General features: G+C 40.2%; 1 protein-coding gene across 1 annotated transcript in view; it reads left to right on the forward strand.

The window, feature by feature from the left end:
* LOC113109768 (protocadherin-1-like) overlaps positions 1-14,537 on the forward strand; it is an 84,007-nt gene extending 69,470 nt beyond the window's left edge. Inside the window, exon 5 of the mRNA XM_026273515.1 lies at positions 10,933-14,537. Within this exon, the coding sequence (XP_026129300.1) occupies positions 10,933-11,306 (374 nt within the window). The 3' untranslated portion in view covers positions 11,307-14,537. The remainder of the gene's footprint in view (positions 1-10,932) is intronic.
* Positions 14,538-14,790: the final 253 nt, after the last annotated feature.

Here is a 14,790-nt window from a genome sequence, read left to right on the forward strand (position 1 = left end):
AACTTCATATCCACGGGAAGGAGGAGACGGGAACCGGCGGACAATCAAACAACTGTTTAATACCAAAATAAACACAAAACAACGCGACAGCCCCTCGTGGACGACTGTCGCGCACAAACAAAAACCAAATACAAAACAAAACCCAGGCCTGGTCCTGTCTCGTCCTTCACTGTCGTCGCTCCTCTTTTGTATCCTTCCAATCTCCTCCGTGGAACTCGAGACTGGTGAGTGTCGCAGGTGTTGATCATTTCCCAATCACTCCACCGGCCTTGCTCCGTTCCCACGGCTCGTCACAAGGGGATTACCATCTTTTCCATTGACTTTGTTTGTCTACTCCTCTATCTAGTCATGCAAATAATTACATTTGTATTTTGACAACTCTCACACTAAAGAAATACTGCAAGGGGTAGATATAAATGACCTCAGAAAAGTCATTTACTTAAGTTCAATATTATTTAGCCGTTTATTTTCTAAAATACTCACGGCACCATATCGCCATATGAACTGGCAGTTTGCTTTCTAAAATAAACAGTGAGAATTTGTGGTCCAATCTGATCTGCTTTATTTTACTTCCTCTTCCCCAAGTGCCCATTTTCAGCCCTCCCTTCATGTATCGCTCCGATGTTTACTCAGGATTGTCTGTAATGACCGCGAGGCGATCTGGTGGAGATAACATCTGTCATTAGGACAAAGTGGATCACTCAAAGTACAGCAGTGGGTTCAGGGCTTGATAGGGTCTCGGCAATGTGAGCTGATCATAGATAGAAATTAGATGATTATCGGCTTCATGGAACATCAACATCAGCCTTCGGTTTGTGCCTCAATGAAACTGATTATACCCTCATCATGTCACATTACAATAAAGCACAAATAAGCCCTTTCAAACCTCTCAACTGCTCCTCGCTCATTTTCCCCACAAATAACACCCAATTTTTCCTTAAATTACATTATGTGTACTGACAAGTTTGGCTAGATATTGTACATCAAACAATAGCATAACTTTGCTGCAGTGAGATTTCTCATCTTCGTGCCACATATAATTAATCTCTGATCCCAGTTTCATCTCAGTCTGCTCATGCGGTCCAGCCTGAAGTCGTTTAATCCATTATGAAAGTCAATAACATAGCATTCCATTGCTATTTATTTAATGGCCACATGATATTAGTTAGTATATGTCATAAACACCAGTAAAGCTGAAATGTTGGTGCTTCGATAGATTTTTTTTCAGCAAGTTTCAATAGATTCAGTATTCTTTTTGTGAGTGGTCGATTTGAGCATGCTTTCTGTGAGCATGCGTGCCTGTATGCTAATCACAAGCGAAACATTTTATACTGCCATGTGGATTGCTCATACAGTAAACACTTTTGATTGTCTGACAGATGGAGAACATTACAATACACATAGCACAACATAACCCAATAAATAAGAAGCAAAGTTGGGAACGCTGACATTATAGACTTGAGTTAGAAGAGTATAAGGGGAACTGTTAGACATCATAGAGACATGGGGGATAATTTAAAAAAGCACATAAAAATACTCCACGGTTTTAGTATGCGTGGTTGCTGTGGACTGATTTTGCAGAAATGTGGGTGATGGTATGTGATGAGGCAAAGCCGGACAGATGATTAGCTCAAAACAAAGAGGAAAGAACAAAAAATCTGAGCTCAGGCTGGAGCATCAGTCTCTGGAAGGGGGTTCCTCACAAAATTAAACACATCACGGGCCAATAGACCCTAATTGCACTGTTGAATTGTGACTGTGATGACATATTTTCAGTTATTAAAATCATACATAAAAGTTCTTATATTTTTTTTAGGCTGTGATTAATTGAAATCAAGTTTTGATTCGAGATAAAAACGATTATTTTGCCACATTGCACTCCTTTCCTGTGTTGTGCTTTTGCATCTCCTAAAAAGCCCAAACTTACGGTGCAAATTAATAAAATTAATGTGTCTTTCCCAAGATGGCACATGCTTAATTTATTAAAGTTCATTAGTGTTATTAAAAGTCCCAAAAATATCTTTCAATGTTTCTCAGGTGGCTTTCTGTGCATGCACTTAGAGACAGAACATAACACAAGTTAAGTAAAGTTTTAGCTTGGGGTGCATGCTTAAATGGTAAAATCCAATCAAAAATGACAAAATGTGGTGCTTGGTGTTAATTCACGTGAACCCTTGTTGCTTATATCTTAAAGGGGGGGGGGGGGGTGAAATGCTATTTCATGCATACTGAGTTTTTTACACTGTTAAAGAGTTGGATTCCCATGCTAAACATGGACAAAGTTTCAAAAATTAAGTTGTACGTTTGAAAGAGTATTTTTGTTCCCAAAATACTCAAAATTTCTCTTATGAATATAATAAAACTAAAGACTTTTTGGAGTTAAGAAGGATGCAGTACTACTCTATAGGTACTCAAGATTAACAGGATATTGAGTGAAAACGAGCATTTCACCCCCCCTTTAAGTGAACATAAACAGTTAAGCATGAAAATACCTGTTACAGTATATTTGATCCATAGAGCTCTTAAAGTCACAGACAGGCTAATATTTCTGCTGCTGTCTGTGTGCTTAATATTAATCAAACAACAAAAGAAAGAGAAAATGACTCACTGCTCTTGACTGAAGTACTTTTGTAACTTTAAAAAGAAACAAAACAAGTTTAACTCCTACAGTGAAGACTGCTGTTTTATTTTACATTCAGTTGCTCAATTTCTGTAGTAGGCTGTTAGCTGAATACTTCAGACTTGAATAGAAAATACTTATAGCACTATTTGCTTCACCTTTATATTTTTATGTTGTTTTTGTCCATTGCTTTTTTTGTTTGTTTTTTTTGCATTCGTGTTTTTTTTTTTTTTTAGGAAAACTCAAACTTTTTAAAAACGTTTTATACACACACACAAACACACATACGTATGTATATACAACGCCTTTACAACCCTTTAAGCTTTGGTTACCTGGAGGTGGGACAGAAACAGTTTTGCATTAATATTGAAACAACATGAGGGAGAGGGAGAGTAAATGATGACAGATTTTAGGGTAATTTTTTTTGTGTTTTTTTTTTTATTCAGTGGTGGAAGAAGGTAGGGACTGACAGCAAATTTGAAATCTTTCTCTTTTCTGACCAATGTTAAGCCATAGAAATGCTATTGTGCGTTTTATTTTTCTTTTGCTATTGACACAAAAAGGCAGGAAAAATTCTATTTTTAATAGTTCACATTCACCACCCAAATTTGATGACTGCTCCATCTTGAGAAACCCTGGAAATGTGAAAAGGTCCATCAGATGATCTTGCGCAACCAAAATCTGTGCACCACCTCTTCACCCCAATGTCTTTCCCAGAAAAGCTCTCTTATAGCAGGTAGAGCAAAGGGCACTTTTGAGAGACTGCTGGCTTGGAGCCAAATCCACTTCCACCCCAGTTGGGCTGCTCATATAGGCAAAGAATTGCCCTGGGGCTCATACCTGCATCTCACACACACACGCATACACGGAAAGCCAGCGAAGCGCTCTCTAACTACTGAACTGGCCTGCCATGATGGATGGTACTAGAGGGAGAAGAGCTGTGTGGTTCTGACATATACTTCCTTATTTTCAGCAGTGCTGAGAGGAGCAAGTCCACTGCGGCCACTCTCAATCTTCACCAGAAAGCCAATGGCAACACGGTCCGTGTAGTCAAACATACGCTGTAAATCCGCAGACAGAACACAGTCACGTTCCCTCGCAAGTATTGATGCGGCCATACACACCATTGCCCATTCGCTCCATGCTCTAATGCTTTGTGATTATACAGTCACACACCAGAAAGCCAGATTTTAATTGTTACCCCATAATCCAACAGCAAACTGATAGTGCCAAAGTGTGTTGCATCAAAGCCAGATACGACCATACAAGCGCCAGCAATCACCATAATAAAACCCAGGACCCTGCTACAGCCAAGCAGCACCACTCTGGCGCCAAGAGGAAAATGATCCCTAGCCCAAAAATTGCTGCCCATCAGGAGGACCTGGCAGAAGCGAGTGGCTAATCAGTTCATCAGAATGGCTGCACCACCTCCGAACCTCTCTCCCTATCCTATCTTAAAGGTAGAGGTCTGCATTCAACACAAAGTTCTACATCTCTGAGTACAACAGGGAAGATAACAATGTGCATGCAGGAAGTGCGAGATAAAAATCACTTAGGGGACTGCCACAAAATATAAATATCTAAAAAATAAAATAAAAGTTGTTTTAAGGTAGAAATTGTTTACAAGTGCTGGGTTTGTATATTCTCTAACTGGACATAATCTTGTGGAAACAAGACTAAAAAAATCAATCCCACACAGACCTCTACTTGGAGGATCTTTAGGTCTTCTAGAAGAAGCTTCTCATCAATTCTGTTCCTTCTCCAATGGAAAGCCATGGCACAGCACGGCAAACAAAAATGGAGACCAAAGATAACCGCAGCAGCCCAAATGCTCCAAGCTGCAATCAACACTCTCACAAGTACAAAAATAGAGTAGGACTGTGTTCAATAATGAATCAAATCTTCCTTGAAATCTTTTTTGCACTTTCTGTAGTGAAAATTTTAGAGGCTGAGATTAGCTTAACAAAAGCCCCATGCTGAGTCGGTAGAGACTGACGGATGGGTAGACATGATCAGTTGGTAGAAATGCTACTTGTTGTGCCCTCAAAGGCCCCTCACCCCAAATATGAAGGGTTTTATAACAGAGAAATGACCTGCTTTCAGAAATTGCCTTGTCACAGAAACAAAACAGGATAATAGACGTCCATAATGCTTCAGCACCTGAAAATCTGCCATCATTACTTCTTAAATATGTATCCATTTTGGGATATCTTTGCCATTATGTGAAGGATCCCAAGATCTGTCTTATTTGGTGTTATTTTCTCGGCTGATTTCTCTCATTCTCTTTGTCTTTCCTGGTTGCTCTAGAGAGTAACATGATGTACTCAGCAGTGCCAGCTTGTTAGAGGAGCTTCTGTGTCTGATAATAACCTCAGCATGTCAGGCAAAACCAAGCTGTGGCATTTTCCCTCCGCAAGAAGACGGTTGCCACAAATTATTACAGAAATATAGACATCATTGTTTTTTTTTTCGTGGTTAACCACAGGGCAACTGATTTTTGATAATAGATTCTTATAATTACATGAGCATTTTGCACATTTGATTAAAACCGTGGACAATTGTGGAGTCAGACAGATTCTTTTCATCTGGTGTGCTTTTCCGTGAACTGGACTGTAATTTCCAGCTGATTAGAGCACAGTGGCGCACTCAGAAGCAGCAGGTAGAAGGAAAGAGATGGAGGGAGGGTAACGAAGGGAGAGAAAAAGTGGCAGACGGGAGAAAAAGTAAAAGAGGACGGGAGGGGGTGGGAGAATAAAAGCAGAAAAGCAAGGTGGAGAGAGTCATTCGGAAAAAGCACTAGAAAAAAGAGGATCAGAGAGACAGAGAGAGGGCAAAAGGCTGAGGGTACGTTAGAAAGTGTGCACGCCGGATCAAACAGGAGGTGTTCTGTGAAATCTCAGGAAGAGCAACATGCCCATTTCCCCTCCCCACTCCCCCTCGGCTGGAGATCAGACAGAAATGAAACCTGCCACAGATCCATGAGACCAGTCATCCCACTGGTTCCCTGATGCAAGAACACTGCAAACCCACCCTTACATGTGTCTTAAAATGAAGGACGGGCAAGTTTTGCATGCTAAGGTGGTCACGGCAAAGCGCCTGTAGCGTGCAGTTTACCTTTTTTGTGCTCTTTCATCTTTCCTTTTCTGACTTCCCTTTGGTCTCTACCAGACTGTGCGCTGTGATTAAGGCTGTAAACCTAGATGGTTTCAAGCTTTTGTTGTACAGAGAAAACACCAAAGTGTAGTCCAAAGCCCATGCACAATACCAATCACAGTAAATGGCAAAACACACATACCTTTAAGACATTTATGAATGCCGTAAGCTACTCAACGTTTTGAAGGGCAGTTATAAACAAGCTACAGTCATTCACAGCCAATTTATATGTATGCTGGACAAAATCGTGCTGCAGTCACATTATCTGGGTCTGTGTATGTTGGACTTTGCAAAAACCAAATTCAGTGCTTTGAAACTATTTTGACCAAAAGTATATTTATAAAAAAAAAATAAAAAGGCAAGTAACACATTGAATACAATTTTGAGATGGATATTGTTATTTTCTTTTAGAACGTGTTTCTAATCTTTATTAATTATGTGTAACAGTGTAATTGATATTTTAAAAAGATGAATTTAATTAAATTCTGTCAAATTAATAAAACTTGTGAAGTGCATGTAAACACGCTTACTGATTGTATTAAGGATAAGGTGTATGGTAAGCAACTGAAATATGGCACCTATAGTGAATAAATAGTTTCGGGTTTTTTTATAAATCTTTCCACAATGTAGTTGTTGTTTGCATAGGAGCATTTTAAAATTACTTCAATTGTGGCACACCAAATAAGAAATACTGTAACTGTTTTATAAACACTACTTCTTTGATATAACATTTTCGGAATGGAACCAAGAGGGACCAAGCTGTTATATATTGTGATGAACTCATAAAATATTAGAGTGTAGTAATTATGTTTTTTTCCCTGCCTACATATACATAGCTTTGGCTCCGTCAGCCATTTTGGACAAAACTGTTATGCCGCTTTAATTAAAAACTTTGAGAGTATTTTAAAATATTTTGTACTTATCAATCATGCATGATTAGGTAAATTTAGGAAAGAAGGGTTTTGATTCCTTTTTTGTCTTTACTCACATCTAAATGCATGCTTTCATTTCCAGTTCACCTAAACCAACTTCAAGGCTACACCTGCCTACATAGAGCCACAAGAATATCACAAACACACTTTTCTACACTCCAAACACCAACTGTAGCACACGTTTATTGTACAAACACACTATTACTTTGCAAATGCATTGACAGAAGCGTCATCTAACACACATGCTCCTTTTCCTACGGACACACTTATCACTTACACATGCAATTATATTCCAAGTTCACCACACAGTTTTTCTCCCACACATTCTATCCCCCTCTCTCTCTCTCTCTCTCTCACACACACACACACACAAAGAGGACCGTAGGACTCTAATGTGTTTGTTCCAGAGGGGCGAGTTGATCTATTCCGCTTGGTGAGATATAAAGCCTCTTTCCTCCTCCAGTAAACGCCCTCTTTTACACTATTCCAGACCTCTTTTGATGTATTGACCATGTCAGCCCCTGCTTATTGGAAGTTTTTTGAAGCATACATACGTTTGTGCGGTGGTGGGGTCAGTGTGGTGTTTTCGTGTGGAGAGAACTGTCAGTTATGTTGTGCCGGTGGAGCCTCACAGAGCTCTTTTTAATGAGTGCATTAAAGCTGCATGGATGTTCATGGCCAGTGGAGGTACGTCCCCTGGGCCCCACCGTCTGCCTCAGGGCTGCCATCTGTAGATCTCTTGCACGTTTAAGGGTCTCCACTACTTTTCTCATCATTTTCTCTGTCTCTGGAAGATGAAGTAGTTTGGGACTGTAGTAAGAATCGAAAGTGGAGAGAAAGGTAACATGGCGGGCAGAGAGTGCAGATCAGAGGTTCTTAATGTTTAGTGGTCCGCAGCACATTCTTAGGATAATAAATACTCACGACTTTTGGAATTCCAAAATGGAAATCATGAATAATTTAGTGATTGCTATTGCTCTTAAGTATTTTGGTTCCATAGATGATATATATTTAAAGAAAAACAATTTGATTGCCAAATGATGAGCTTATTTCAGTAATATACAGACTTTCAAATGATTTTTCATTTTTTAGAGGTGAGTAATGCAATTAATTAATAGACCTGTGTCACCATTACTGTATATTCTGTTTGTTTCATATCACCTTCCTGCTTCTTGTTTCCTGCCACTCATCAGTCACCATGAACATTCATTAATCAGCATGTCTCTTCACTCTTTAGTTCCTTATCATTGTGTATTTAAGTTCCTCTGTGTTCACTCCTCTTTTGTCTGGTATTATTTGTGCTATGCACACTGTTTTGAAGTTGGTTTACTAGTTGTATTAGAGCCCTGCATTTTAGCCTGGGCACGACGGGCCGCAACTTTTTTACACCTTTTGGGCCAGGCTATGGGCCAATTATCACGTCATAGTTTAGACACGGACTGGGTCTCGGGCCTGTTTTAGGCTTTTCCTTATTTTTAGACTTTAGACACCCATCAATTAATGATGAAAAAATAGCTGCGCTACCACGAAAGTCAAGAGTGCCTCAATGGTGTTTATTGTCCCGCCAGCAGCAGCATGAATGATGCGTGGCGTCAGCGGAGCTGAACAGTTCTGCATTCAAATGCATGCAATAGGCTTAAGCTTGACACAAAGTATCGACATAAGTGCCGATCCTGACTCACCAGTTCCTCATTAAATGCGCCTTTAGAGAGAAATGTATCTTTATATATTATAATTATGATTAATTTTTTTTTTTTTTTTTGGATTTATTTCGTAAAGTAGTATTTTAAAGCTTTCTAAACATATTTATCATATCTCTGAGGCAGGTATTCACTGAGTTTTGGTTCATTTTTGTGAAGCGCTCCTGTTGCTTTTTTATGAAAGCACAACATATTGTTGATATTTTGAGTGTGTGGAAATTGCAGTAATTTGCAAGGGACAACTTCTAACTTCGAGCACACTAATGCATGTCTCGTTTATTTTTAAGCAAAAACAGAATAACCGAACAATGGCGCTGACCGGCGTGTTACGTCATCACGCATTCCGAACATTTAAAGGGACCACGATCCCTGAACAGTTATGCAGAACACAGTGTACAGAACTACACTTAACAATGGTGAATTATGTCTGTAACATTCACTACAAGTGCATACAAATAAAAGTAGACCCTTCACAGTTATGAATGATGTAATACACTTACCTTTATGAACAAAAATAACAGCGCATCCACTGGAAAAAATTGAAGTGATCACACTGGCGCCTCCATGTCCTGCAAAGCGCACTTTAGCGTCCACTCTCCACACAAACTATTGGATATATCGCACATTTATCAAGGTTTCACTGTTTTATATCTATATTTATGTCTTTTATTTTAGGCAAGTCGTGATGATTTAAGAAGGCTAAATTGATCAAATATGGGCTCACTGTCTGCTGCTGGCGGCTTGGTCGTTACTATAAAAAACTAAAAACTTTTTTAAAGAACAAAAAATTATCCAAATGTTTTTCTAAATGAACCTGAAAAAAATCAAATGCAATAGATTCACTTTGTCATTACTTTCAAAACTGAACTATTTTAATAGCTCAAACAATAGAATAAGCTGTTTTGGGAGAAGGAGGGAAAAAAGACAGGGTCGGGTTGGGCACGGGCCGGTAATTCTGATAAGCTGTCGGACACGGGCTGGGCAGGGGCCTAAATATGAGGTCTGTGAGGGCTCTAAGTTGGATTGCCTTTTGTTTTCCTTTAATAAACAGTGTTATTTTTTTATAAGTTTTTATAAACGTCTTCATCATCTTTGGAACTAGACATTACATCCTGAAGGCGCATTGGGGAAAATGACACATTTGTTTGGTTTTATTCCAATACATTTTGTTTTATTCACAGCACTTTGCTGAACATTAGTGCTTCACTATGCACATGGGCAATGATGTGTAATGTTAATTATGGTGCTAATTTGTTATATTATTTAAAGTTTTTTAAAATGTTAGAAATGTCTGTAGAAAATGAGAATTGATAAAATATGAAAAACAGAAAAATAGACTCGCGTCCAGGTTTTAGCAAATTATAAATTTTGAAATCAATGTGAAGATGACTATAGTGACTTAAGAGGAGTCATACATTAGCCATGCTATAGTCCATTATAATTGATGCGCATACTCTTGGCGCACTTATCACTACAGCATTGTATTACAACATAATTGGAGGACCTCCATTTGGTCCTCAATTCCCAAAAATTCTTAGCAATGTCATAGAATTAAGTCATTTTGTTATTTTATGGATTTTATAGATTATAATAAACTATAAAAATTCTGCTAAAAAATGTATGATGAATAAAAAGGCGACAACCCTATCTCCATATCCAGCAACCCAAGGTGGATTTGTGACTGAGAGGTTGAAAACCTCTAGTGTGAATTCCCAAGTGTGAGGAAAGTGGTCCACAGAGTAGAATGGATCCAGAGAAAGAATGCATGTGGTTGGCGGATTACAGGGAGTGTGTGTTAATGTAGCTTTCTGTGTGGCTCTATTGGAATGAGGTCACTGGGTCTCGGCCCTATTTAATTAATTAGGGAACAGTGGAATGGAAAATGGATAGCAATCAGAGGCTCACTAATTTCAGACCTGCCAATCAATAAGCCTTAGTGCAGAATTTTCCTTCGGGGGCCTTGGTGGGTCTCATTTAGTGTTGAATGTAGGATACTGAATGTGAGCGTGCCTGTATGTGTATATGTACATAAATATTCAAGACATGTATATCGAGGGATTGCAGCCCAAGGGACATAAATGCAGTGAAAAGTGAATTGCACTTTCACCCTTTTGCCACCAAACTTCCAGCACGTATGTGGGCATGCAGACATTCAAATGCACCTAGCAAACGTCAGTCAGCATTTGAAGCCATTTCAATTCAAATGACTTGAAGGAATCAAACCAGAAGAATCTGACCCACAGTAGCCACTGAAGAAATCCCAGTATGCAATGCATAACAACAGCACTGAGCATAGCAACAACTGCCTCTCACATAGCAACCACACCACAGTGCATAGCAACCACTGGCAGCTCTTTGTGTATTCCCTGTTAGTTGCTTACATTTGACGCTAGGTGAACTGCAGTCTCTGTGACTCACCCGGTAGAAATGAACTCAAGCATATCAAAACAAGTTTTGATTTGCTGTTCTTTAACATAATGTACTCATCATTAAAGACTGCTTTTTTGTGTGTGCCTTCCTCTCACAGATATTCGCTCACTGCCTGATGTTGCCATGACAGGAAACTGCAGTCAGGAGTGCAGCGAGCTGGGTCACTCAGATGCGTGTTGGATGCCCGGTCAGCCTTCGCCCGTCCGCAAGACCCGCAACCCCCCTAAACTGTCCACGTTTGTGCCTTATCAGGAGAGGGGGAGCCTGGGACGCCTGGCCAATGGGAGCGTGAGGCTGGGAGGAGAGGAGAATAGGCCACGCCTCCCACCTTCCCGTAGTGCCTACTCCAGCAGTGACCACACCCCAAGTGACCACGCCCCACTGGAGGAGGTGCCTCTGAGTGTGACATCAGAGTTCCCGCCTACCAGCCCCCGCTCCAATCACGCCTCGAAAAGAGAGATATACCTGTGAGATAACCACACCCACCATCTTTGATTGACGCATATCAGAAATTACAGAGACAGGGTTGCGAAAAGAGAACATCGAATTTGCAACAGGATATCAATCAGATAGTGGAAAAACACGCTATTGTCATAATGTCCGAGTAGATTAATTGTATTTATTTATTTATTCATGCGTTCATCTATTTATTACCATCACTTTTACTGTTCTTTTCAACTGTTTGTACCGTTTTTGCATACCATCAAAAACAACCAACGCATACTTTTATGTGACTTAGCAAACGTTTAGCTTCGCTAGCCTACAGAATGTTCATGGCTTCTTCTACTAGATTACCAAGTGCTGGAGTGGGCAGGAGAAACTGCTGTAAAAGGGTCTTGAGCCACATCCAGAGTGTCTAACACTCTTAACTTGATCCTGTCCTCAGAGGAGAGCAGTCTTTATACATGTAAAACGCTGTAAATACATTTGTATGGTGTACATATGAATATTACTATCAGGCTCAAGTTGAAAAATAGTGACAGGTTACATCTAAATCAGCCTGAACACCTGAAGTGTGTGTTGGTACCACTGCTTTCGAGGGTCTGAACATTCATAATGGTCATATGGGAACGTGAATAGATGAACTGGAGTGAAGGGAAAAATGTCCTAATGGTGCTCCATGACCCTCGTTGTGCCCGTCTACGACCCAGATCCTCACCTGCTGTACTGTATGTCCATATTCGCACTGCAGCATGGTGTATAGTTTTGTGTTTGGTGAGGGTGGGCAGTGGGTTTAACAGCGATTAACTATGACAGACCATAACATATGCCGGTCTGTGCATTCGTGTGTCAGGGGACCTACTGTCACGAAAGTAACACAAGTGGCTTCTGGCACATTAACACGTTATTCAACAGATGAGAATGTGCGTGCATACTTTTGTGTCGTGGCAGAACTTGTGTTTTTTGGCACTGTGAATCTCTCCTGAACTCCCACGATATAGTGCAAACGCTGCCTGGCACTCGCAAAGACGCCTACGGCTCACACAGCACAGCCTCAATGAGGAGGAGACCACCTGCCTCCCCTCAAATTATCAGTAGAGTTGTGTTAACTCAACGGTGTGTTAAGTCCACAAACACACCTAGTCTCCATCAAATGGGTCCATTTTTCGCCACACTCATATTCACTGTCCTGTTTTCTTTGTTTACATAGTTTTTACAGTTCGAAATGAAATCGTTGTGTCACTCTATTTAGACTTTGTTTGAAGAACAAATGTATTAATGCCTTAAAACAGTTGTATATAACAATCACAATGGACAAATTAGACTGATAATCCTGTCTTGTCTTTCGCATGTCAATTGTGCATGTTTTTTTTCCACGGTCGAAAAATGACAAATGTTACAAATGATCACATCACCATTCGCCATTTGCCTATTTTCAGCAACTCTTTTTTTTTTTTTACGTAAATGTTCTGTCCTCCATTGATTGGGTATTTCTTCAGGTTAGTTTTTTTCTTTGACACTGTGCTGACTATCTAACCTGCTCTAAAGCTGTGTCTCCCCTCCAAGTTTCCGAGAATCTCTGGGGGACCATTTTGACAATGACTATCTAGTGTGCTCAAGAACCATATATCTGATGGACATTATCATTACTATTGCATCGCCTCAATATCTCTACTTTTTCAACACATACTGCAGCACAGTACCTGCCCAGATCCCGGCGCTTTGTCTGCAGGGGGGTTGACGATGGGCATTTCCTTAATTAGGGTGAGTAATGAGTGTGGTGCAGTTGGCATATGCGAACACTCCAGCCCCCAAAGGAAGCACAGATCACAGAAAAAGATCCCGGTCCAAACGCTTCAATTGTTTAGCGAGTCACAATTTTCACAGCACTTACCTCATCGTGACTGCCTTCAGCACCTCTCGCCGAATAATTAAGGCTGAAACGTATGGAAATTACTGGACGTAGCCATGATTAAATAAGGCGAATGATTATCCCGCCCTAAGGAAAGAAAGCACATTATGCTGTTTTCAAAGCCATTTAGTGACTGATAGAAAAAAAAAAAATCCAACGAGAGTCATGATCCAGCGTAATTAGCCCAGCTCACTTTTCCTCCTTCGTGCTGCAGCCGCGCTCTTCCCAGGCGAACGCTGACCTGGACTTAACACGGCTAAAAGATAGAGATGACCACAAAACTCCACCACCACTTAAAGGCTTTCATCTACTCAAACTCTGAGTGAAGCAGGTTCTGACCTTCCTCCACTCTGTTGCCGGCCTGAGTCAGATAGTCTGAATTGCAGGTTTTGACTGCTCTGGCTTCATCTCGGCTGTTTTATTCCTAGTAATTCTAAGGTTAGACTCCTAGAGTCCTTCGGCCCAAAATGCCGGAGGACGGACGGAGGAGTGTCCACTTCTCGTGGTTGTTTTTTAAACTGGTGTTTAGATGTGTGCTCTTTCACTGTTAGATGTCTGGATGTGATGAGACAACCGTAACGAACGAGGGAGTCTTTTCTTCGTCCTTAGAGCGAGACTTTTCTACATAGACTAACGAAAACTGGTGTTTGTGGTAAACATCTCTTAAAAAGTGTTCTGTACATAGCTCTCCACATTCCCCGTGCGTGGTGTCAAGCAGGCGACGAGTTGAGCATGAATTCCAAAGATAATTGGTAAAAACCGTTTACTGTTCTTGCTGAAATGTTAGTGCCGGTTCAGAAACCTTTTTCTTGAGAGCTAAAGCGACGTTCACTGCACAAAACTCATCTTCACCGTTCACCCCAAAACTGAAGACAGCTGCCTTGAAAGTATGTCTTTTGCAGGAGAGTTCAAAACTTGTTATCCTTAATTGTTGGTTATATTTATATAGGACTAAAAATGCTTGTGATGATCTGTTTTTGTACAGTTTTATGTACATGCAAGTGAAGCTTTTTAAATCTTACAACAAAAGCCGATGGCATATAAAAATCGTAAAGTGTTTATTGAGATGTGCACATCTTGCCTTGGATGGATTGATCTTTTTTGCCGAGTCAGTGTGAATGTGGCCGTTGTATGCCTGCACCGTAGTCATTCACTGGCTCCTGTCACCGAGGGCTTTATCAGATTTTATGTTTATTGTGAACAGTGGATTGTCCGATCCGACTTTGTTTGTTTGATTCCCATGTGTTTTGTTTTGTTCCGTTTCCGCATGTTGAAAACAAACCCCTTGTAATAAGTCCTTGCAAAGTTTGTAATAAAATGAGTGAAGAAAATAAAAACAAAGAAATACGTTCGCTTGTTGAGTCATTGTTTAAGAATGAATCTAAAGACTGTGATCTCTCCATAAACCATTTTCATTAATAAAGCAAATTGATCTGACAAAGATATAAGACTCATCTCTCTTTCTCTCTCTCTCTCTCTCTTTCTCTCCCATTCTGGGTCTCTTTGCCTATTTAAACAGAGAAAGAGGAAAAGGTTACGGTTTCGCCAGACTGACAGGAACTTAATAGAACAGAATAGCGAATGTGAGATCTTGTAATGTGA

This window comes from Carassius auratus, chromosome 10, assembly GCF_003368295.1.
Source record: "Carassius auratus strain Wakin chromosome 10, ASM336829v1, whole genome shotgun sequence".
Classification (NCBI taxonomy): domain Eukaryota; kingdom Metazoa; phylum Chordata; class Actinopteri; order Cypriniformes; family Cyprinidae; genus Carassius; species Carassius auratus.